This window comes from Fusarium fujikuroi, chromosome FFUJ_chr04 (genome assembly GCF_900079805.1).
Source record: "Fusarium fujikuroi IMI 58289 draft genome, chromosome FFUJ_chr04".
Lineage (NCBI taxonomy): Eukaryota > Fungi > Ascomycota > Sordariomycetes > Hypocreales > Nectriaceae > Fusarium > Fusarium fujikuroi.
In genome coordinates this window covers 3,067,722-3,092,386 of record NC_036625.1, presented here as the reverse complement: position 1 = coordinate 3,092,386, position 24,665 = coordinate 3,067,722, and the positions used below count along the sequence as shown (strand labels likewise).

The window sequence follows — 24,665 nt, the reverse complement described above, 5'->3', positions numbered from 1 at the left end:
CCTGATCTTGAAACGGGATGAGCAAACAACCTTATCAAAACTCCCCTTGAAGATGACAATCACATCAAACGGAGGCTTTTAGTCTTTTAGCTACAAGAGTTCATATCTAGTACTTCCACTGTAAGTCATGGAATGCGTCAGGATCGTGGTGTTCTCAGGATTCCGTTAGCCAACCCGCTTCTCAAATGGGTAACAACGGGGTTATGAGTGATGCAGGCATTGCCGCTATGAAAGTACACAAGCAGCAAGTTGCATGGAGTCGAATATCGGGTTTCATCCTTCGCCCTATCGCCCATAACATAATCGAAGAATAGTGTACCAATAAGTAAAAAAATGAGGGTCATCTCCAAATCGTGATTGCATGGGGAATGTTGGTCAAGATGGCGTCCACAAGTCTCCCAGGAACCCACTTGCTATTATGGCATATTATCCAATTCGTGTATATTCAACATCGTCAATCCTCTTTATTCTATCGAAATACTCACTCGACTGGGCCATCGTCTTTTGGCTCTTGTCGACCTTGGTCTCTCTGCGACAAATCGGAAGCACCACCCAGCTCGGAACCAATAACATATCTTGTCTTACGGAAGACGCTCTGCACCAAAGTCTCGTGATCCTCCTTCCACTTCTTGTAGTTGGCCCAACCGACCTGCAATTGTAGAGAGTAGTCGGCGCTCTTGACCTTGCTCTTATAGGTAGGATCATACTCATCTGGATTCTTGGGGTTGACGCCCTCGTCGAATGGTACACCTCCCATGACGTTTCGGAAGTAGATCATCACATCGCTGAAGGTGTTGCCTGGCTTTGGCTGAGGAGAAGGCGCCATAGTTAGTGGCGGTACCATGCCGTAGACTTGCTTCACGCCGTCCTTGACCTTGCCATTGTACATGGGATGGGAGGTTGAGGTTGAGTGACAAGAAGCACATGCCGAGATGAAGTTGTCGGCTGGGCCATTCATACGGCCATTCCATCCCCATGAGGGCCGCGTGCCGCCCTCTCGCTTTCGAACCTTCTCTGCCTCCGGGTTGATATAGCACTCTCGCGGCTCAGCCACGTGTCCCTCAGCCTTGGTCTCTTCATAGACCTTGTTCGTTAACCAATGATCATTGCCCCATTGAAGACCGACAAGAGTGAGTTTGTCCCAGGGCTGATGATTTAGAACGAGGTCAGCATAAGCAAGTTGCCCTTGATTGTTGGGAGGTTACTCACGCCTTTTCCAGGATGGTCCTTGTTATACATGAAGGTGCCAAACACCCATCCAATTGGTGAGCGCTTATCAACGACAGCGAAGTCGACTTGGATCAGACGAAGTGGCGATGCGAAGTCATTGCGCTCCTTTCCGTTGCTCGCCGACTTGGAAATGACCTATATGGCTTGTTAATTACGGCCCAGGTGTCATGGTCAGCACAACCCACTGCATGCATTGTTGGGGCCCCATCTTGAATGGGCATCTGCTCAGGTGTTGAGTTGTTCAATAAGATCTGGCCAAAGTCAGTTATCATGTTTTGACGTTTTGGAGCGATATCTTACCTTGAACACACATGTTCCGACCGGAAACTCCTTGTTCTGGGAGAAATCAGGGTTATCAGGATCCTTCCACATGTCACCAAAGACAGTTGCACCTAGCCAAACGTTAGACAAGACTAGGGCCTAATGCATGTGATGGGCATACCAGTAGCGTTATAAAATCCAACAGCCCAATTTTGTAGGGTTACATTTTGTGTCTTGGCAAACTCTCCGGCAGGTGTCGCTCTCTCAAAAGTGAAGCCATTGATAGGCTCACGCTCGGTACACGAGGAGTTTGGGTCCCGATAATGCATCCAAGGTGCATGGTACCAGTCTCGGACCGTGTTCTCATTGAGTCGAAAGCCTTTCTCAACATTGCCATCAAAACAATACTCTCTGATGGCCTCAGCAAACTTCTCGGGTTCCTTCTCGTAGTCGAACTTGAACCACGGCGCATTCTTGCCCTCAAAGTCACCAGGTAATCCGGGGGCAGGGATCAATGGGGAGGGAGCGTGGGGGAGTGAACCATCCTTAAATTCCTTCTGTGCCTTGAGGCTCGCCTTGAGAATGTCCGAGGTTGGATAGTCATTGCGGATTTGCCACGGGCTATAGCCAACAGGAGTCGGATGGATGGAGGAGGTATGAAACTGTACTTGTGCCTCAGTAGCCTGCAGCTTTTCACTTTCTGTCTGAATCAGTGATCCAGCGAGGCCTGTTCCTCCAAGCGCAGCGCCGCCAGCCAAGAGCTGGCGTCCAGTGATGCCCGCCAAAAGTCGGAAGGCCATATTTTTGGTTAGAAAAAGAAGAAAATAGAGGAACAGATAATCAGCGAAAGAAGACAGTCGCTTATGCGAAAAGATGGCTCTTAAGTGCCCAACCCCTACAATGATGGCTTTGATAGAGACCTGCCTAGACCCCAGCCGCTGTGACAAGCTAAGACCAGGCTGGCGACGGCGGAGCTGAACATCCCCGCCAGCTTTTGGTATCACTCCCAATAGTAGTATTAATTAGCGATATCTCAGTGGCTCGGCCCGTCCCCATGAATTAAAAGCTGTTCTGGACCCAGGAACTATCCCCTGTGGCGGAAACGTGGCTCGCTGACCTTCCATAAATCACTGCCGTTTGTGTCTAGGGAGGTTCCAGGGGTCTTATAGCGCTGAATCCGATTGGTGGTACAAGTGCAGCTGAACTGCTATCACATTTTTAGTGTGTCCAAGATGACTTTAGGCGAAATGTCATTGGCCAGAAGCCGAGAGCAGACGAACTACTTCCAATAGCCATATCGATAGTTCAGTCGCCTTGTTACACCAGAGTTTCTTTCCATATCAATGCACACGTATGCTTAATCTCATCAATGCATAGATGTTGACAATTTTGGTACTTATGAACTGGGTTGTGTGCCTCAAAATGGGTATGGAACACGATTTCTCCAAGATCTTCCAGTGTCACTGTTAGCAGGTTTCACCATCTGCCGTGCGATATATGTCAATAAGGAAGCGAGAGGTAAGATGCACAGTCAATACGTCCGGACGAAAACGCATCATAATAGCAGATGCATGTAGGAGAGCTTTCAGTGAGAGAACAAAAGAGAGGCTGGCCCACGCGATTGTTTACAACCCATTGTTCTTTATTCAGGCGCGTATCACTTCGCCAGTGCCAGAGGTGAATCAGACAAAGGACTTTTGTTCCAGTTCATAGGTCAATGATGGAGCCGTCACGGACGAAATTTCTGCAATAAAGTCAAGGTGAATATTCTGAACAAACAAGCTGAGCCTCCTTCACGTATTGTTCCCAGGTATAAAATCCCTTGGCTTCGCCCCCTTCTTGGCAGCTTCAGCAATCCCATCGGTAATGCTATCATCCCAAGTGCTCTCTCAGTTCACCAGTTTATGGGCAAAGTATCCAGCCTCCGGTCACATTAAGAGCTACCAACGCATTTCCGGGCAACAATAACATCAGCTTAACCCAGGTGTTCTTCATCTCGCTCGCCACCATGAACCCATCTCCTCAATTTCCCGCTCTTCCCTCAGTTCCTGAGTCGCCCTCTGCAGCCAAGCCGGGGGACTATCCTAACTCTCTTGGCCAAGGCCCTCATGTCCATGAGCGTGGAAAAGGTATTCGCTGCCGATGCCAGGGTTGTGATGGCTGTACTGGAAAGATATATTGCATATCCAGCCTCCAGTGTTACGATTGCTATTGCAACTGCCCCGTTTAGATACTTTCCGGGGCTTGAGATGAGGTTGCTTATTCTATCTCTTTTGCATTCTTGCTAACGCCAGTTACCCACAACGCGCGCAGGCAATATTCGCCGATACAAGTTTTGATGCTTTCATTTTTGAAGTAAAGCTTTACGTTGCTATTATTGTTTGGTGCGCTTTTCAATGCAGAGTTCAAGGTGAAGCGGATCAGAGGCCTGGCAGGTTTTGTTTCCAAATATCTATCTCATCCCTTTGTTTACGCCGTGAACAACAAGGCCTGAGCATTGAACAGTGGCTCTTTGAGCTGCTTAATCAGACGCACAATTCCAAACCAGGGTGACTGACGCAATGAATTCTGGCAAAAGCTTTGCCGATAATCAAATCATCTTTATCACGGATATTTAGTTCAATACTACACCTAATATCTGAGATTCTCTTCGCGCTTCTCACACGACGTCCTTCGCTTGACGTATGCAGTCTCCTTTTTGACTCTTGGTGCTCCGACACTCTTGAAATCTTATTCAGGGCTTTCAGGAAGAAAAGAATCAAACTATTTATGACGCTGCCATGTTTAAAATGACATATTTTAACCGTTGAAGTATACAATGATTTCGTGGATATTGCACCGGGCACCACGTACATACACAGATGCCGGTAACTTGTGCCCAGCATCGCAACTTTGCCAGCGAAATGTACCTGAACCACTCAAACCGAATTCCTCACAATATCGTGACATGCTAATTTATTGCCCGCCGTGAATGTCCTTTCTCTTTTATGTATAAAAGCGAGACACCATTTCGACAACACAAAGAAATCCCATACTTCCATTACCACAATCTCTCCTGCGACTCTACCCAAGACACCAAACTTCTCAAGTCTATCAACACTCCCATAGAACCCATGGCCATTTTTCGACCAAACTCAATATGCATCCTTCAACGGCCTCCACAATCACCTCTTCGATCCCAGCGTCTCCCTCTGATGGGGCTGCTGCTGAAATGCCCTCTCCAATCCCGGCCAACGATGGTGGCCAGCCTAGCCAGTGCCCTCATAGCGAGATATGTCAATGCGCAGAATGCCCCGGCTGCAAGAACTTGATTTATGTCTGGAAGACGGAGCAGTGTGCTGCATGCTACATGGATCACCCTGCCATTGTTCAATAGGCGATGGGCTGTAGCTCATGTATTCGACAATGTAAACATCTATTGTCCTGGATACTGCTACGAACGCATGTCATTTACAATGATCAGAAGATAGTAACTAAATGACTACCATTCAGAACTCTTCCTTGAAATGGCTAAGTGAAATGCGATGGACATCTGTGGATACGAGCCTGAGCCACTGGCTCTTTCAGTCCGTAAGGTTCTGAAGTGCAGCTTTAATCGGCAGTCTCTTGGCTCTCATCGAGGTTGCCGGTGTAATATCAACTCCTCCTGTTTTTGTATAAACGCTCATAAGCTCCAGATAGGCTGAATCTATATCATATGCTGTTGATGGTCAGTGTTTTCTTTCCTTACAGTCGAGGGGCCTCGATCATGCCTGGCAATCCACAACAGCCCAGAAAAGAATGTGGCAGTGATATCACTTTGAGACAAAACAGCCTTATAATGCTGACATCTTAGATAGTGGAACTTATCTCTCGGAGAAAATCTCGTCTAGGTGGGCTAATTAATCTTGCGACTGGCTCAGTGCTGCGCCATGGAGTAAGGCAGGGATGAGGCTCCTATTCTTACAAGCGGTGTCGCGGGCTCATCAATATCACAGATCGTCAGAAGGCGACAGACAACCTCGAAAAAATCCTAACCGTTCTTCATTCTCCCACTTTATATGTTGGAGAACGTTCGCATTCCTCGTACTGAGTTCTTCCTATTTTTTTCTTGACATTGATGTCTTGCAAACCAATCTTACATGCTCCACCCCGAGATGGGTCAGCATCGCTTCTGTCATCCTGACTCCACGACCCTGAGGCTGACGCTCGGAGAAACCATCTCAATCCAGGATGAAATCTGACAGGATTCAAACACTTGAGCCACTGACTGAGGCTTGGTCTTAAACAAGCGGAACGATATTTATATATCCCAGCCTCGGGAAAACTCCTTTATTATGGACATGTCTACTTCCGCAATTCCGATAGAAATACTTTTCCTCGATCAATTGTCATTGCCAGTCTGAAATAATACTTCAAGAATAATTTGGGAATATCAGATACCAACCGAAATGGCTTCCCGTCGCCCTGATCTTTCGCAATACCCCACCGGATTCACGGTTCTGCGCATCTTCCAAGCTGTACTGAATATTATCACCATCGTTGTCACGTCTTTCACGATAAATGCCGTTGTTATTCCAGGGAACTGCTTGTTTATCGCAACCGTAAGTAAAAAGAAGTACGATCGTCAATCGAAACAACTTGCTAACATTGCTCACAGAGCTCTGCATCACTTCTGGTCTCAACATGGATGGCCTTTGCTCATATGTTCTCCAACCGCCTCTTCAGTTACTTGGTCGCCGCGATTCTTGACATCATTCTCACATTATTCTGGCTTGTATCATTTGCTGTTCTGGCGGCACAAACTGCGGTGTTATGGGCCCACGGCACCGATTACTGCGAAAACAACAAGTGCCCCGACAGCCTCAAGAACGTGACGAGCTTTTACGGATACGTCTTTGCGACTTGCGTCGGTCTTGGTGGATTGGCATTGTAAGTTCACAGGGAGGTCTGCGAATATGTCCATCATGCTAACCATTTAGTCTTTTCTCATGCATTTGCCTTATCTTCCACGGCATTGTCAGCTGTCGACAACACCGATATAATCAGATCGGCACGAATAACGTTTCTGAACCAATTTTTGTCGGCGATAGACACCCCCAGGGCACGACCGAGTATCGGCCTTTGGCATAAGCTAGTTACTTGGAGCGAAAAAAATTTAACGATACCACTGATTGTTTCTGAAGTAACTTATGATACTCAATTTAATCGTAAACCTTATATGCCGTGATTCTTATTGAGGGATGATAAGATAAGATACAAAGACTAATCGATAAGGACATCCCTTCTGGGTCAAGCGAGCTGTTAGTATGTGCTAAGGGGCACTCTGAATGGCTCCATAATTTGCCAGCACAAAGAGTATTCTGTATCATTACCTAGTGTGCGATGCTCGTTTACATGTTTTGCAATCCCCAAACTGGTCACGATCACTTAAAATGACAGAGAAGTTTTTACGAACTGCCCATAACTAAGATCAGCACCTTAATCATTAAATTTTAAGTTGAGCATAATGCAGTGGAAAAAGGTGACAATCTGCGACAGATACGTCACGATAATCCTGACATTTTATACATCACCTTGTTTCATCGCCATTTGCCTCCTTTACAAAACTATAATCAGTCAGCACCCGCAACTTTCTTTTATCTTGTCAAATTAACTGGACTCTCATGGACTACCTATCATGAGCCAAATTTTATCATCTGCCTCGACCCAAGTTGTTAATATGCCCTGAGTTTTTACTGCCGTCCTCATCCTCTGATTACCCTACGCTTGTGGCTGTTTCGAGTGGGGACTGTGGGGCCGACCACCGACCGCCGATCGCTCGACGAAGTGACAACATTAATTGAAAACATTGTCATGACTGACTGGTCTCTCATGACTTCCATCAAATTCAATCATACGATATCAGAAATGAACAAAGTCCCGTCACAGGCTATCGCTATAAATTTGCCGCGACAATATGCTCAATAGTCAATACACGTCTCAGTTCAATCGCCGAGTCGGGCGGGTTGGGATCCACCTTTCGGGGATCAAAAGCGGAAGCCAAACAAGTCCCCGGGACGGGATAATTATATCAGATCAAAGTTTCCAGATCATTCGCGTCGGGCACTAGATTATTAGCATTTCTCAGCAAGTCGTTCGCAATACTACTATAGCCTTTGTATAATTATTTCCTGTATAACATCTGCGACAATGGCATCGCTTACATCCACTATTCGCAGAAGTGCAGTTGTTCTTGAATACGTACCAACAAAAGCTTTAACATCGCTACCTGTGTCACAATCGTCGAGAAGACGCACTTATTGCACGCCCACGGGTAACACCATTCAAAGAAAAAGCCGAATCAGTTGCCAAAAGAGTCTAGCATCGAGACAACCCTGTCTTATACACTCACGACATCCAACCCAAAATCACATCATCGGCCGCGCCAGATTTGCGACCACTACGACCATAATGGCAGAGCCAACAGTCCGCTCCCTATTCGAGCCTGTCACTGGCACCTGGCAGTACGTTGTCTCGGACCCGAACACCAAGAGCGCTGTCATCATCGACCCAGTCCTGGACTATGATCCTGTTAAAGCAGCAGTGTCGACCGGATCGGCTGATGCCATTCTCAAGACTGTAAAAGACAATGGCTTGAAAATTGAGATGATACTAGAGACGCATGCTCATGCAGATCATTTGACTGCTGCATCATATCTCCAGTCAGCCCTTGCCAGAAGTCAAGGTTCCAAGCCACTTATCGGCATTGGAAAGCTTATCCGCCAGGTTCAGAGCTTGTTCGGAGAACGATATGGTATCGATCCTAGAGAGTATGATACTGTTTTTGATAAGCTATGGGAAGATAACGATGAGTTCACCATTGGCACTTTGACTGCCCGTGCTGTTCATCTCCCTGGTCATACGCCGGATCACATGGGATACCATATTGGCAGTAAGTCTACTTCAACCTAACACAACTGTAAATAAATCACTGACTTACTACCTAGAAAACGTGTTTGTTGGCGATTCCATCTTTCACGTTGACATCGGCTCAGCCCGCGCAGACTTCCCCGGTGGCAGTGCTGAAGCCATCTTCAACTCCGGCCGCAAGCTCCTTGCACTGCCAGAAGATACAAAGATCTGGGTCGGACATGATTATCCACCGGCTGATCGAGAAGCCCCGGTTCCTTTTGCTACGGTGAAGGAGCACAGAGAGACCAACAAGCATCTAAAGGATGGAACCCGTGAGCACGAGTTTATTGAGATGCGAAAGAAACGTGATGAGTCTCTTGCTGCACCTCGATTGATCCATCCTTCGTTGCAGGTCAATATTAGAGGTGGACGACTGCCGGCACCGAACCCGGCAGGACTTAAGACGATTCATTTACCAGTGACAGGCTCGTCGTGGTAGAGAAGACTTTGTGACGCAATGATTTGTCCAAGGGATGCATATTGTATAACAGCTTGGAGACGATCTTGTCGCTTTGATGCAGAAGTAACGGTTTAAGGATGATAGTTTAGCCAGACGAAACAAATCGCAAATCTCTTTCAATACCTTTCCACTCTATATCTGAAAGTGCGGGATAAGACTTTACATGAAACAATCATATAGGCCACCGTCCACTGGACGTTATGTTTGTGAAAGGATCCCCAGAATGCAGCTTTTCGGCGACTACTTATGAAAACCTCGGGATCTGACCGTTCTAATTATGCCAAGTTCTTGGGATGCATTGGATCAAGATTGATGTAAGGTATAATGTCTAAGGCTCTTCTGATTTTATCCTAAATGGAAAACTTCAAGGTACAGTAAGCAATCAGTAGCTCTCCTTTCAACCGCAATGTCTAAGCAAGCCAGAGTCCAGCCACCAAACCAGCACCAAACATCGAAATGATAGTGATAAAAGAACTCAACCCCATTGTGGCCATACCACTGATACCATGACCACTTGTGCATCCACCAGCAATGCGAGCGCCGAAAGTCAGGAAAGCTCCGCCAGCCAGAACCATCGGCAGTGATGCCTGTTCACTTTGTGCCATGACCTCCCGGATGGCCGGAAAGTTGGATAACGTCGCCCAAGAACCCATCATTAATCCACATGCAAAGAGAATGTTCTGAGGGAGTGATTTAACACCCTTGCCCCCGAAAATATCCCAGAAGAACTTTCCAAACTCCTCATAGGCACCGCTGACTCCAACAGGCTTCTCGGTCAAGATAACAGACGATAACTGCCCGAAGCCAATGAGGAGGCCACCGACAACCGGATGCAGCATGGTAACACTTCTCGGGGCAATGTATAAGATACCGGCAAGTATCGCAAGCATCGTTATCTCGTACCCGACGAGAACCTTGCCTGCAGACAACCCGGTAACATCCATGACCGATGTATTCTGGACACGGCTCGTCGGCGGTCCGACGATGTACGGCTTACACCGCACCCAAACAACGCCCGCAAGGAGCGACGTGCATGCAAGCAGCCGACTGGCGCCAATACCCGCTGTGGCCTGCACGAGGACTGTCCCGGGACAAGCACCCGTTAAGCTTATTCCCAGGCCTAGCATGGCACCACCAATTATGTTGCCGTCGTACGGGCCCAGCCATCCGTGCGAACTTGCTGAGCGGGCTGGGATCTTGGTGGTCTTAGAGTTGTAGAGGGTGAAGATTGCGGCGCTGGTCGCGGATGCGGTGAGGAACGTGGCGAGCATGTGAAAGTCGGAGAGGCGGAATTGATTCTTTATGACCTGCGGGTTTGCTACGCCTGAGAGAGTGAGGCCTGTGCCGAAGATGGCACCTGTTAGCAAGCTTGTTGCCATTATTCTCGAAAAGATCTATGAAACGCTTTGATGTTGTTTATTCTTGATGATAAAGTTCAAGACATACAGCAGAGGCTGAAAATCTTTGCTCTATTAACTCGCTCTATCGCTGTCTAAAATCACGCTTCATTTCCGCTCTAGTGCAGTTTAAACTCGCTAGTAAACCATCTGATCATTAATCTAGTCCCCGATGAAAATTAGAGTTTTGAAGACGCCGATATCCACTGATTTCTCCGGAGCGGCTCGGGGAAGACGGACGGAGTGGGGCTATGGCTTCGGCGCCCGGAAGTCGGAAACAATCAGTCATTTTCTGTTTCCGTGTCGGTAACAAAACGGCACTCGCTCCTCTTTGCATTGGCCAACGCCGCCGTCACCGCTTCATCAAGATCGGCATGGAAGAAGGGCCTGTCGGTCGGGAAAACTGGTCTGAGACCTTGTTTTTCTGCAGGTGCAGCAGGCGATGACGATTCGACTTCTGTGCTTGTTTGTGTGCCGATTATGCTTTCGTCGTCTGTGCTGCTCTGTCGTCTTCTATTTTCGTGCTCTTCGTCAAATGATCTGGCCAATGGCAGAATTGAAGTCCAGCTTCCAATTGTATGACCATTTTCTGTCGCACTTTGGCCGAAGCCAACAGCTGTCAAAGCTCGCCTCGCCCATCGATTTCGCAGCCCACCAAAATGCCATTGAATTGAATATGGGCTTGCCCATCGATCCAGTGCATTTCTCACATCGACCAGTCCTTGGACACTGGTGATGTCAATATTATGAATTGTTGAACAGTCGATCACGATCGCTCGTAACACAGGACGCTCTGTGTCTCCTTTGTACACAATGGGTTTGTCACACCAAAGAGCCTCTGACTTGTCGCACTCCGGTTCCTCGGTCGCCCGTTTTGTGTGTGTGTACACGTAATCTGTCAACGTCTTGAAGTGCATTGCTTGGTTGAGATAATTGAGGCCTTCGGGGAAATGGTAGATCAAGATGCCTGGGTGTGGGCTTTCAACTGGGATGTCTTTGTTTGAAGCGTCTTCTCGAGAAAGACTCAAGTAAACCTCACGCGATGGTGCCTTCTCGCGCGGAATTGCAGACAATCGTTGCTCGTCATCGCCTGGGTCAATCTGCTGGACAGTGACCCGACCTAGGAACTCGCCGCTGGTGCGAGCAATGCGAACAAGTAGAAGTAGGAATGAGAGGCCAGTGGTAACATAGATGCCCGTCTCAAGTCCGGTGAACAATGCGATAATAACACCAGCCACCCAGATAAAGAACTCGAAAGGTGACAGTCGCCAATACTTCATCACTGTAGACGGAGAAGCAACGAGGTTCGAAACAGCATGGATGATCAAACCAGCCAAAGCAGCTCGTGGAATGAAGTAAAACACACCCGTAAGAGCATAAAGCGCAAGAAGTAGCATGAAGGCGCTGAAAAGACCAGCCATAGGAGTCTTGACACCAGCCTTTGACAGAACAGCCGAGGCGCCAAATGATCCCGTGCATGAGTATCCACCCAGAAATGGTCCGATGATATTTGCTGTACCTTGAGCCATGATCTCCTGCGATGGGGCAACTTCGTATCCGTGCTTCTTACCAAAGCTTTTGGCGATGGCGATATGCTCGACAATGAGGATGATAATGATGATGGGGCTTTGAGGGAGAACAACGCCAATGAGATCAGGCTTTAAATCCGGAAGACCGGCGTGGACGAAGCCTGTGGTGGGTTAGCGTTTGATTGAGACAATGTTGAGAGATTGACCTACCTTGGTTGATGTGTCCCACGATACGGAACTTGCTCTGATCTTCCTTCAAGTTGCGATTAACCAGGAAGCTCACCAGTGTATATAGTAGCATGGCGAAGGTGAGGCGCAGGGAAGACATGATTGACCACATCTTCTTCCGCGCAGGCTGACGAGCCTCCAACTTGGCAAAGACAAACTTCGCCAGCTCGAGCAGAACAAGACAGGTGATACCGATAGCAGCGTCCAACTTGGTGCCGCCCAGATTCTTCATAGTCGATATGAACACTTTGTAAGGCTCTTCACGTGTATTGACACCATGAATACCCAACAGTACAGGAAGCTGAGTGCACATGATGGAGATACTAGCGGCTGTGATGAAGGCTGATACTGGGATGTAGGGAATAACTTCGACGAGCCATCCAAGACGAAACAGACCCAGTGCAAATAGAATTATACCAGTCATGAATGACAATGTTCCCGCGATCTCGGCGCTTGTGTAGGTATCTGGCCGTGATTCGTGGACATGGGAGATGACCTCTCCGACGAGAAGTGAACCGACGGCGGTGGTCTACAGCCTCGATGTTAGCCAAGACACGAAGACGATGGGTGATTGACGTACTCCAATAACAATGTCTTTTGATGTTCCGAATAACCAGTACGTTGCCGCACCAGCAAAAGAGGTATACAACCCAAAGTCTGGCGGTAGCGTGGCGAGAAGGGCGTACGCCATGGCTTGAGGAATAACAACCAGCCCAACGGTCAAGCCAGCAATGCTGTCACCCAACAGCCACCGCCAGTTATATCTCGGTAGCCAATTCAAGCAAGGAAACAAAGACTTGGCGAAGCGAAGTGAATCATGTCGGCTTGGAACGCACTCCCCCAGCGCTTCCTTCACTGTCGGTTCAACTTCGTAGTAATCGATCGTCTTCTTCATGATTGCCCCAGAAGAGAAGTAAGGTTATTTTTGAGGAAAATCATGTTTATTTTGTGGGCCGTTGGGAAGGATTTATAGATATCATGGGTGAGGCCGACAGCCGTCGAGGGAGACGGTAAAGTCGGTGGGGCCGCTGTGAGACGTTGGTCGCCGATCTGTTGGGGTCGGCGGTGACGGGCCCGATATCCTCGGACGGTCAAGGAAATGCAGGGAGAATCGAGATCGGGCCACTGAACCTGCTGATATTTTTTTGCCTGTTTTTGGAGGTCTTATCGGCCGGTAGAGCGTGTGGTGTAGCCCTTCTTTGGGGAAGTCGGTGTGGAATGGCTGTTTGTTCTAGAGCACGATAATGAATGGTGCTTCAAGGCGTGAATGAAGAACAATAAGCCGGTTCCCAACGACCTCTATGATACGTAGGACTAAGTATTGAGAGTTTTGTATTTCGAAGTATTTTAATTTGTTTTATTAATGCGCGACATCTATCCGTATCTGTAGTCCTCCCTCCTGGCTGTCTGGCAGTACGTAGTCTCGTAAAGCATCTAACGTCACAGTATGGAACAAGCACATCCTTAGCAAAGGCTTTCAGAGTCTGAATATTTAATTATTTTAATTACTTGCACCTATATAGACAAAAGAAGAACTTGCTTGAAAGCACAACTGGCTCACGCGTAAAGAACGCCCCAAAGCCTTCACCAACCAAATTTTAAGAATCCAAAATGGGACCATACGCCGGAATACCGCGACTCTCCAGCTGATAAACCACTTTCGCTGTCGTCGATCTGTTGGAAATGATGCACACACATTCAGCGCCGCTCTCCTTGTAGGCTTGATATGCCAGCTTGACCATGTCTGGCCGACCCTTCTTGTCTGTATCCCAGATAATGGCCTCAGAGTCCATGGCAAGGATAGTATCGAGGATCTCTTGTCCATAAGTCGAAAGAGGGTTCTTGGTAGACCAGACTACGTGACACGGAACGCGCCTCTCCATGATGACGGGCATGCAGGGTCCAATGCCTGATCCTGTTGCGACCAAAACGACCTTCTTGAACAATGGAGCGACGGCAAGAACACCAGATGCTGGAGTACCTCGAGTCCAGATGGATGTCGGAGGCTTCTCAATGATCCGCTTAGTCCAGTCACCTGCTTTAGATACAATGATTGAGAAGCCTTTGCCGCTTGGTTCAGGAATGGCTGCGAAAGCATGCCACTCAATCATGGGACGGTCAGTGATGCGAACACCTCGCGAAGTGCAAGGCCCAGGTGTGCAGAAGTCGAAGTGAAGGCGCACAGCATGATTGGAGAGGGGCTCGGGTCTGACGTTGACGCGACGGAGTCTGGCCCAAGGTAGAGCGATGCTGAGAGTGATGAGCGACAGGAGGTAGATTGTCGGGTTCTTGGCCAATGCGTCTCCCAAGGGCTCAGTTGCCGTTGCCGCTGTTGATGTAATGACATGGGCCCAAACAAGAGCGACAGAGAACCAACCGACAAAGCGATGCGCCCACTCAAACTGATCGTGCATCTTCATGCGCACACTGGGGTACGCCATGGCAAGGATGAAGCAGAGCAGAAGCAGAATGACATAAGTCAAGGCGAGAACAACACATTTGATGGGAGGCTGGTATGTCTCCAGTAGGAAGTCCCGGCTGGTCGAGATGGTGTACATGAACCACCAAGCAGTAGCAGAAACGGCGCATCCAGAGTGAACACCGCCGTTGTGATATACACGAGCAAAGTGCCTTCGTATAGATAGAGGGAATGATGTGGGGACTCGGGAGCAGACAAAGAATATCGCATTGACGACGTAGTCTTGACGTACGAGGACGGCGCAGAGCAGATTCGATGCAACAGCCGTCGCGACCTTGGAAGGGGATGGGAAGAAGTTGTTGTTGCGGCTCTCCCAAAGAAGGAAAATGAGGACCGTGAGATTGGACAGGAAGATGAGCCCGAAGAGCTTGCGGTATGCTGAGAATGCAGTGTGACGGAGCCAGCGCCATCCATGGAAGCCATTCTTATCTGGAAGCGCATATTCTTCAGTCTCGACCTCTTCATAGTCCTCAATAATGCCCTTGGGATCCTTCTCCAGATCCCTCATGATACCATTCTTTTCACCCTCAAAGAGCGTTCCATCACTGGAACTGCCAATGGACAGCAAGCGCTCATGCGACGGCCATACCGTCTCCGGTCTAGGCTTCACAACCGCCTGCTGCACATCATTCCTACCCTCAGCGATCTTGTACAAGGCCCTCTTGTCAATCTTTCCATTCGGCGTGAGTTCCAGAACGGGAAGATGTTTCCAGATTGTGGGGACAGCGTAGAAGGGCTGGGTCTTGCCAACGGTTTGTTTCAGCTCCGTTTCAGCGATCGGGATGTGGGATGAGTAGAAGCCCCACAAAGAATTGTCGATCTTGAGGGCGCAGCCTTTGATGACGCCGGGGTTTGATTCGATGGAGCGGGATACGCCGTCGAGCTCGACGCGGAAGCCTTGGATCTTGACTTGGTCGTCTTTTCGGCCGAGGGGGAGGAGGCTGCCGTCCTCGAGCCATTGGGCTAGATCACCAGTGTTGAACATCATGTTGCTACTCATGTTAGTGTTACTCAGTAATAGTGACAGTGCTGAGAGCTTACCTATCGTTGGTGAACTTGTCTAGCTTATAGCGAGTTGCTGTAAGTTCGGGTAGATTGATGTAGCCTCGAGAGACACCTGGGCCTCCAGCCCACATAACACCAGGCTGTCCAATTGGCACGGGGTTCTCGTTATCATCCAAGATGTAAACATTTGTGTTGGGGTTAGGCTTGCCGATTGACAGCGGAATGCCTGGCTGGTGAAGATGCGCTGTGTTGAGCATGCTGATCTCGGTTGGTCCGCAGACGTTCCAGAAGTTGACATGGGGAGCCCACTTCTCGGCGAGTGCCAAAGGACAAGGCTCGCCGCCGACAGCGATTGTATCGACATTGGGAAAGTCTTCGATTCGTGGCATGTATTTTTGGACGACTGATGGGGTAGCGATGATGGTGTCGCAACGTTGGAGACACTCGGTCCAGGGCTCGAGACCGCTGCCTCTGATGTGAAGGGTTCCGCCATTCATCATTGTACCCAAGATCTCCCAGGCACCTGTTGACAAGAAAGGTTAGTTCGGTCAATTGATCTCACTCAGACCTCACTTACACATATCGAATGCTACATTCAGCTGCTGTGCCACGTTCCTGCCAGGTCTAATGCCCAACTTGGATGGCTCTGCCAAAAGGGTATTGGTGACACCTCGATGTCTCACGTCCACACCCTTAGGTCGGCCTGTCGTACCCGAAGTGTAGATGACATATGCACCATCATCTGGACCGACCTCCACCATTGGGTGTGAAGGGTTGCCTCTGCGCCAGAGATCTGAGTGGCTGTCCAGATCGAGAACGTTGACAATGTTCCGTCGGTCATCTGGAACGCTGCGAACAACCTTGTCAAAGAACTTGGGAAGGCAGAGAACAACGGGGGCGTCGGAATCGGCAATGTCAAAGCCCAATGTGTCGTCAGTGACGATGCCACCATCCAATGGCACGTACTGTCCACCTGCTTTGAGAACGGCGAGGATGAAAACGACCATCTCAATGCAACGCGAGTACACCAACACAACACGATTGCCAACTCTCAAGCCAAAAGTATGTATCAGCTCGTTGGCCAACATGTTTGCCCTTCGGTTGAGCTCTCGATATGTGATTGTGCTCCCATCATAATGTCGAACCGCAATGAGATCAGGGTGCGCCAGCGCAACTGCCTCAAAAGCGTGATGAGCCACATTATACGGAATGGGACACTCAGGTCCTTTGCTGAATCGGTTGAATAACACTCTATCCGCCAGGGAGAGGCTCTCAAGGGAGCTGAAAGAATAGGAAGAAGACATTATGGGACGCTTTGGGCATAGAACGTCTGACCACCAAGCGTGCCGTCAAGGCTGCGTCATGGCGATCTCCTTAAGTATTTGTAACCTGCAAAGAAAAACGCAATTGGAAAAGACGGAGAATCTTAACAGCACAGGATATTGACTAAATTTCCGCTTCTGGTTTCGGAACAAGAAACGTCTACGACAATCAAGTGTATCCGGCAGCTCGAGTCGATTCTTGGCAGCATATAACCCTGAGCGTCTTTAGCATGTGGATTCGGCCGAATAAGGTTGCATTAGTGAGATCTTTTGGCTCAGATGCATAACGCTCCGTTGGGATTTCTACTCTTTACGGAAGCTGATCCGCCGCAGTGACCAAGGCAGATGAAGGCAGGTCCCTGTACATCAGAGGCGCAACAATCAGGGTTTAGTACGAGATTCCCAAAACGAAACGGAGATCGTTCTGTTTTACGTAGTAAATGGCGAGCTTGACAGGGCAATACTACAGCAGAATAGGCTTGCCGTTCGGAGTGGGGAAGGGAATCTGCAAGGGGCCCTGAAACTCGTCACGTTTTGTGGTCTTTGACGGCTTTCGTCAGTGCTTCTTTTCTGTTGTTTGGGGAAGCTGGTTAGTTGGGATACCTTACAAAGAGAATTGTAATCAGAGTGGGATAACGAAAAGAGTAACAGAACCGTTGAGGCGACGTGTAGATCTCCAATTGACCTGCCCCAAATGCCGAAACGACCGTTCCGGAATCTGTGACGAGACCAAAAACTCCACAAGGTCGAAACTTGAGATTCTTTACGACTTCAGCACGATGGATCAAGGGACATATTGTCAATGCGCTTGACGAGACCCTCGTGTATGATGACAGACTTAAACAATTGACCTCGCTCATCTTCCGGTTGCGAATTGCTTCCTTTCCATCGTAACCAAGATTTGACCAAACTTCCTCGACAACGACCGTTTCAGAGACACGTCACAATGGAGAACCTCCAGGATATCAAGCTCTCGACCAACAGTGATACTGGCGTCGCACTCATCCAGTTCAACAGACCAGCCAAACGCAATGCCTTTTCACAGAATACGATAAACGAAATAGTCGCCACGCTGGACCATCTAGACTCAGTGGATACCGTGCGCGCAGTGGTTTTGACTGGTGGACCTGAAGGGCACTTCTGCGGTACGTTGAGAGTTTCTCCATCGGAAGAATAGAGATGAAGAAGAATTGTCCTGATGATGCGGCTGCTAATTGAGTTTCGGGAGCAGCTGGGATGGATTTAAACGAGTTAGTGGAGCTGTCGACTCCCAAAGCCCATAAAATTGAGTTTCTCAAGGATTTGACGGATGCGCTAGCGAGGTTTTCCAAGCCTCTTATTGCTGCTGTTGTTGGCTTCGCTGTAGGTGATCTACTGATCGCCACTCAGAGTTTGGGCTAATGAGATACAGTTGGGCGGTGGTTTCGAGATTGCTCTCGCTGTAAGTCGGGAATATCACTCCTCACGCATGATCCAAGCTAACGAATGGTCTAGTGCGACATCATCTACGCTGCTGAAGATGCCATGTTCGGCCTTCCAGAGGTCAAGATCGGTACCATCCCCGGCGCAGGCGGTACACAGCGCCTGGCTCGTGCCCTAGGAAAACACAAGGTATGTCACCATCAAACCAGCCCCAAACCCTAGTAACAATCACTGACTACCGTTTCCAGGCAATGGAATTCGTCCTAACGGGCGAGCCAGCAAGTGGAGCTGAGTTTGAGCGACTGGGCGTTGTAACAAAGGTCTTCCCCAAGCCAGACGTTGTCCAAGCAGCGACGGCGCTGGCTGAGAAGATTGCGCGTCTGTCGGCTCCGGTTATCAAAACGGCCAAGAAAGCTGTTTTGACTGGTGAGTTTGGCCAATCAAAGTGTCCGGCCTTGTCCGTTGGTGACTAACCCCTGCCGCAGTGGAAAATTCGACCCTGGATGCTGGGATGACACATGAAAAGGCGCTGTACTATTCGACGTTTGGCCTGGATGATTTCAAGGAGGGAATCCAGTCATTTCTCCAGAAGCGACAGCCCAGCTTCAAGCATTCTTAGGTATCTTAGTGTAAACTGAACATACATCAGTGTGATAACTTCCTAGTCATGTTAATAATGGCAAATTACTCCGGACCTCGCCCATGTCAATGACTGATGCAATTGCTATTCTTATCCCAAAAAACCGTTTAATTACTCAGGGGCCCAACGTTAGGGTCTCACAGCTAAGGCCCACTTGTGGATAGCCTCCTTTCCCCTGCCTTAGCAAAACCCACCATCAAATGCCGCTAGGTTAGATCCCCGAAGATGTCGGTTCCGCGACGATTAGGCGACTGAGCTGTCACTCATTGCCACGGAAATACGTACATCCTTGGCTCACGCAATACCGTTGGCATGAGCCGAAAGCTGAAACTTGGCGTTGTGAAACAAGGCGTCGTAAAACATGTTAGGGCCTTGTTTGGCTTATCAGACATGAGCATTGGCCTCGTTGGGCTGGAACATGATGGAGGTGCAGTTGCCTGTCGGAGTTTGCCTCCATTGCGTGAATTAATCGAGGGAGCTTCTAGCAGCCACAGCTCCGACCTTTCGATATCTTCTAGCCACAAAACCCCCCGAGTATCTAATGTCGTTTTGTTGTTCAATACGAGTCCATGGCCCGTCCACATGGAGTTGGAAGGCTTCTAACATTGGGTCAGAGTGTCTAGAAAACTATACCCCAAGTTTCACTAAATCTAGTAAAATATATGTTAATTTCGCCTCAATTCTGTTAGTGTTCAAGATAGATCTACCACAAGTCTTCTTGTTTTAGAGCCCATGAAGTGCTTTGCAGCAAAGGTTCCTAAGAAGCAAAGGCCCAGCCTAAACACGGGAAAGTTTAGTTCCAGTCAAATACTTAATGCAAAAATTCTTTTGACACAAGCATATCTTGGGAAGGGCACGTTAAGAGTTGCTGTCTATATTTTGAGCTGAAATATCTATTAGTCAGTAGCTCAGCGATCCGACTCAGTCCGAGTCAGACCCAGTACTCTTCTATGATCAAGCGGAAGAATTGAAGTAAATACAAGTAAAGAACAACCAATAGTAGATTCGCTGCTAAAGGGCGATAGTCCCCATGAATCAGAAATCCATGCTGAACATGCCGTGGGCCCAATCCTCGTCGGGGTCTTCTGAATCAAATCTTTCAGTAAACAGCCATTCCAGTCCAAGGGGCACGGTTTCCAAGTCCGCTCAGGTCGATCACTTTTGGACCATATGGATTATGCTGCAGGTCAAAAACAGCAATCGCTGGAGCAGCCTGCAGAACATAGAGCTTGGAGCCACTAATAATGGCATCGAAGTTGCCCTTACCAGCAGTATATCCACGGAGAGTACGTCCGATAGCCATATTCTTTGTGTTGAGGGCAGTGACGTCGGGAACAGCAGCATCGAATATATGGACAGAACTAGAGCCAGCGGAAGTAGCCGTCCAGCAAGTGGCCATTTGTTTTGGGACAGTGATATTGGTCTTGGTGAGTATAGTGAGATCAGGGGTGATGGACACGAATGCTGCACCATAAGCGGGCGTGGAAACAACAGCTGAGGCGTTGGAAATAAAGCTCATTCCAAAAGCAACTGGTAAGTTATTGGGCTGTGACTTGACGGCTTTCTCGCTCACACGGCCATCCTCGACCTTGTAAGCATAAACGAAACCATTCTCCATACCGTTGCCCTTGATGGTGACGAACAGGGCCGTCTCAGAAGGGTTAAAGAGAATGTTGGAAACAGTGTTCGGAGGTCCGGTTGGAGGGGATGTCTGGCCAAAGACAGGAAGAGGCTTGAGACTGCCCTGGGGCTTCAAGCCATCGCAGTCCGAGACCGTGAAGCACTGGACGCCCGGCTTGGTTCCAGTATTGGCGACGCAAGCAATCTTGTTCTTGCGAGAATAGGCAACTGTGTTGGGAACTGTGCCGACAGTATCGACAGGCTCCCCGACAAGAACTGGGCGAGCTGGGTTCTCCTTTGGGATATGGAAAGCGGCCAAAGTGTTGGAGCCGGCGTTGACGGTGAACAAGCGGTTTCCGCTCACGACAATGGAACCTTGAGAGAACAGGGGATCTGGTCTTGTTGTCAGCGACTTTGTCGGGGCTGATATAGTCTCACTTACCCATCGTGACAGTGCCATTCACGTTGCTACTGATAAGACCCCTTCCACCGGTAGAGGTCCTCCGTGGCTGACCGAACGAGCCATCCTCGGTAATGCTGATTGAGACAACAGAGGCGCCCTGGGGGTCGCTGTCGAGGAAATACAATGCCCGGTCTGACTTGTGAGGCTTTGGATGGGCGTGGGTGAGTGAGGCTGTAACAAGAAGCGCGTTGATGAACTTCATCGTCAATTTTGGAGTGTCAAAAGGAGAGTTACAAGTGAAAACTGAAGGCAACTGTGAGTAGTTTGATACTTGAGATATCTTTATTGAGACTGGTAACCGCATGTCTATATATGCTTCGACTCGGCATTTCAGATCCGAAACATCTACCCTACTTTCACTCGTAAATTGGATGGGTTAAGCCAAAAGCAATACCTAGATGCCGAACGGACCAGACGGATGAGGGTTATGTATAGCAAGAGCCAATAGAACATGGAAACCACGATATTAATTGGGAATTCATCGTCATGATTGAAACGATGACCCATTTCGAATAAGCTCAGCTATGGAACTTTACTCAGACACCATGCCAAATCGAGGTCATCTGTTGAGTCAACAGTAAGTGCTGACAGTCAAAGGATTCGTCAGCTGCACTAGAGATCAAAGAGGGATGAAATAGTGAGAGAAACTCAGCGAGCATCTTCCTAAAGACGAAGACGGCTTAATTTAATATAACGGGGCCGTGGACCTGCCAGTGTTCCTCGAGCCATTCAGATGCATAGAGTGCGATCCCACGATAGTGTGAGCGGGTTGTTAGTGCTGTGCACAGCACGCACTATGCCTTTTGTGGAAATGTTGATTAGATGTCTGTTTTCCCAAAGCAGGGAGCTAATTTGACGTCAATCACACCTGAAGTCCTCGAAGATCATTCTCCTGGACTATGAGGAATGTGCTCATAATCAGCGAAGGGTGGCAGCTAGAGGCAAGTGTTGCTCTTCTTGGTGCTACATCGTTAATTAATCCTGTTGAATGTTGATTGGATTGATCTACAGTACCAAACACGACGACAACAATTGTGGATATGGCGGATAGCTGCAGGGTAGGCAGCGCCCGAAGCTTGGACGGTTGTGACTTAGGCTAGGGGAGACCCTTCGGACCTATAACCTGAAGATTAAAATATTGAGGCAAATCATTATAAGCTGAGGGACGTCTTTGATGAGTTTGTTCCCTAAATGATGAAGATATTAAGGTAAATCATCATAAGCTTAGCGGACTCTTCGATCAAGTTGTTTTTCCAGGAAGCCTCGATAGCGCGATACATTGCCTAACTCCTTAGTTCACTTTTTGTGTTAGCGTCAGCAACCAGAAACAAAGCTCTTTATCCCCTCTTATCATGCTCAGCCCGGTGATCAGAGCTGCCAATCACAGCCTGATCTGCCCTCTATTGAAGTTACACATAAGAAATGCCCCGAAGTTCCTTGTTAGAAGCTCCCACGATTTTCGGAGCCGGCGAAGCGCGCTGAGATACTTGTCAACTATGCGACTTATCAACGTCGAAACTCTCGAGTTAGAGTCTTTCACAGGTGAACATGGAGCCTCAATACCAACATATGCAATCCTATCTCACGTATGGACGTCCGAGGAAGTGTCGCTACAGCAAATGAGTAGACTAAGCCCTCTTCCAGAAGAGTCAAAAGGCTACAGAAAGATCGTTGACTTTTGTGCAAAGGTGAAAGCTGAGGGATTTGAGTACGGCTGGATCGACACCTGTTGCATAGACAAGACGTCTAGCGCCGAGCTATCAGAGGCGATTAACTCAATGTTCCAGTGGTATCGGAAGTCTGCAGCGTGCTATGTCTTTCTGAATGATGTCAGCTCCGCCGAGAACCCAAGATTATCAGGCTCGAGATTCCGCAAGAGCCGATGGTTCACACGCGGATGGACTCTCCAGGAGCTCCTTGCGCCGCACGAAGTGATCTTTCTCGCTGACGACTGGCGTGAAATTGGTACCAAGGCCAGCCTAAGCGCCACTGTCTCAGATATCACCAAGATTGATGTAGCTACTTTGGTGAAGCAAACCTGGTCACATGTTAGCATCGCTGGGGTCATGTCCTGGGCATCAATGCGGCAAACCACGAGATTAGAGGACCAAGCCTACTCTCTCATGGGTCTATTCGATGTTAACATGCCCTTGATCTACGGCGAAGGCCCCAAAGCTTTCTATCGGCTCCAGGTCGAGATTATGAAGGCAACAAACGATGACTCTTTATTCGCTTGGTCCACAGAACCCCTCGAAGATTGCGGATACTCCCCAAATGAGGGAGCATCAACGAGAGGTTTCCGATTTCTCGGATTACTAGCTCCATCGCCGGCTTGTTTCAGAGACTCTCATGACATAAGGGCGCCTCGAGACATTTCCCGAAGTCACGTGCCGCAATACGACTTGATCAAGCAGGATATCAGTCTTTCGGCGGTGGTAGTTCGGCTTTGCTCTCTACCAGCTGACCCCAAGCAACTTGGAGATATCGACCGGGTCGATGTTGTCGGCACACTGCGGTTCTCGAATAACGTGAGGGCAGTGGACCATGGACTCGTTATCACGCCCGCAAGACGAGACGCAAAGGGGATCAAGATAATGTGCTTGGTTGCGGTTCTACGATGTTGGAATAAAGACGGCTACATTGGCATCCCTATCAAGCGTTTGGCATCTGGCGCTTATCAGAGGGTCGAAAATGGACACAGATGTCGTTGGTTCAAGGTTCGCTTGATGCCTTTACGACTGACACTGAAGAGCGAAGAAGAAAGAGCTCCAGATGAATCAGAATACACTCTCAGGCAATTTGATTCTGAGAGTAGGGAGAAAGGGCCACCTGCTGATCCCCCGGAAACCATTCTCGTGAGGGCCTATGTACCATTAGACTTGCCATCGAACGGCACATACGCTTCTGCTCAGACCAGCCGCCACCGTGCACCACTTCAGTTCCGCTCACTGCCTATCAATAATGGCTATTACAAGCTACACGCTGACACTGCTGATAACTCTGTAACATTAATGCCCGAGTTGCGGTCCCGTCCTCATATCATCGAGAGTATCAATGGACGCATCAATACTCTACCTGAAACGAGCATCGTGTTTTGCCCAATTGCAGAAGATAGCGGTCTTCCAACTTTCACGATACACACTAGAATGATAGAAAGGCCTCATGGCATCCAACTTGGGTGCATGATTGGAAGTGACCAAGACCGAGATGAGATGATGGATGCTGAGTTCACCGACATTGACATGAAAACCATCTCCACCACGATATCTCTCACAGCGAACCTGTCCCTCGTGTTCAGAGTGAGACGGGGTCTTCCCCAGGATACGACTTGTTACTTGAATGTGAGCATTGAGGAGCAGTTGCCGTGGGCAGAAGATGTAGAACATTGGCCAGCTACGCTTGGAGACAAGAGTCTGTCTAGCTCAGAGATGTCTCTCAATCGCACCTTCACAGACAATTCAATATGAGAGGCTGCCAATGACCATAGCTGCTGGTACTGGGCCCTCAACGATGTGTTGGACGTCGTTGTAAGAGCTGGTCATACATGAATTCCAAGGAGGGCCACGGGCAGTTAGAATATTTTAGACTTGAAATGATTTTGCCAAGCAAAGTTCGTAAGTTATCCCCTAAGCTTAGGGTATACTACCTAAATATCTTCATAGGATGAAGGTCCTAA

The 24,665-nt window shown here is 48.7% G+C and overlaps 9 protein-coding genes; 4 read left to right on the top strand and 5 right to left on the bottom strand.

The window, feature by feature from the left end:
- Window positions 1-481: 481 nt before the first annotated feature.
- FFUJ_14795 (uncharacterized protein) lies at window positions 482-2,291 on the bottom strand (the record flags this gene model as incomplete). XM_023576779.1 has 5 exons in its annotated part: window positions 482-1,147; window positions 1,210-1,365; window positions 1,416-1,481; window positions 1,531-1,622; window positions 1,673-2,291. 5 exons carry the CDS (start codon window positions 2,289-2,291, stop codon window positions 482-484), a joined length of 1,599 nt encoding a protein of 532 aa, XP_023429857.1.
- A 3,630-nt stretch (window positions 2,292-5,921) lies between these two features.
- FFUJ_14794 (uncharacterized protein) lies at window positions 5,922-6,603 on the top strand (the record flags this gene model as incomplete). XM_023576778.1 has 3 exons in its annotated part: window positions 5,922-6,074; window positions 6,131-6,402; window positions 6,453-6,603. The coding sequence occupies 3 exons, from the start codon at window positions 5,922-5,924 to the stop codon at window positions 6,601-6,603; spliced, it is 576 nt and encodes a 191-aa protein (XP_023429856.1).
- Window positions 6,604-7,923: 1,320 nt separating this feature from the next.
- On the top strand, window positions 7,924-8,863 carry FFUJ_14793 (probable metallo-beta-lactamase domain protein; the record flags this gene model as incomplete). XM_023576777.1 has 2 exons in its annotated part: window positions 7,924-8,404; window positions 8,460-8,863. The coding sequence occupies 2 exons, from the start codon at window positions 7,924-7,926 to the stop codon at window positions 8,861-8,863; spliced, it is 885 nt and encodes a 294-aa protein (XP_023429855.1).
- A 431-nt stretch (window positions 8,864-9,294) lies between these two features.
- FFUJ_14792 (uncharacterized protein) lies at window positions 9,295-10,263 on the bottom strand (the record flags this gene model as incomplete). Its single annotated transcript, XM_023576776.1, has 1 exon — window positions 9,295-10,263. The coding sequence occupies one exon, from the start codon at window positions 10,261-10,263 to the stop codon at window positions 9,295-9,297; it is 969 nt and encodes a 322-aa protein (XP_023429854.1).
- A 299-nt stretch (window positions 10,264-10,562) lies between these two features.
- Window positions 10,563-12,933, bottom strand: FFUJ_14791 (probable sulfate permease II; the record flags this gene model as incomplete). XM_023576775.1 has 3 exons in its annotated part: window positions 10,563-11,971; window positions 12,021-12,567; window positions 12,619-12,933. The coding sequence occupies 3 exons, from the start codon at window positions 12,931-12,933 to the stop codon at window positions 10,563-10,565; spliced, it is 2,271 nt and encodes a 756-aa protein (XP_023429853.1).
- A 703-nt stretch (window positions 12,934-13,636) lies between these two features.
- Window positions 13,637-16,826, bottom strand: FFUJ_14790 (non-ribosomal peptide synthetase; the record flags this gene model as incomplete). XM_023576774.1 has 3 exons in its annotated part: window positions 13,637-15,509; window positions 15,559-16,045; window positions 16,100-16,826. The coding sequence occupies 3 exons, from the start codon at window positions 16,824-16,826 to the stop codon at window positions 13,637-13,639; spliced, it is 3,087 nt and encodes a 1,028-aa protein (XP_023429852.1).
- A 964-nt stretch (window positions 16,827-17,790) lies between these two features.
- FFUJ_14789 (enoyl-CoA hydratase-like protein) lies at window positions 17,791-18,885 on the top strand (the record flags this gene model as incomplete). XM_023576773.1 has 6 exons in its annotated part: window positions 17,791-17,989; window positions 18,076-18,206; window positions 18,256-18,285; window positions 18,339-18,455; window positions 18,515-18,692; window positions 18,752-18,885. The coding sequence occupies 6 exons, from the start codon at window positions 17,791-17,793 to the stop codon at window positions 18,883-18,885; spliced, it is 789 nt and encodes a 262-aa protein (XP_023429851.1).
- A 1,120-nt stretch (window positions 18,886-20,005) lies between these two features.
- Window positions 20,006-21,191, bottom strand: FFUJ_14788 (uncharacterized protein; the record flags this gene model as incomplete). XM_023576771.1 has 2 exons in its annotated part: window positions 20,006-20,919; window positions 20,969-21,191. 2 exons carry the CDS (start codon window positions 21,189-21,191, stop codon window positions 20,006-20,008), a joined length of 1,137 nt encoding a protein of 378 aa, XP_023429850.1.
- Window positions 21,192-22,485: 1,294 nt separating this feature from the next.
- Window positions 22,486-24,456, top strand: FFUJ_14787 (related to beta transducin-like protein; the record flags this gene model as incomplete). Its single annotated transcript, XM_023576770.1, has 1 exon — window positions 22,486-24,456. The coding sequence occupies one exon, from the start codon at window positions 22,486-22,488 to the stop codon at window positions 24,454-24,456; it is 1,971 nt and encodes a 656-aa protein (XP_023429849.1).
- Window positions 24,457-24,665: the final 209 nt, after the last annotated feature.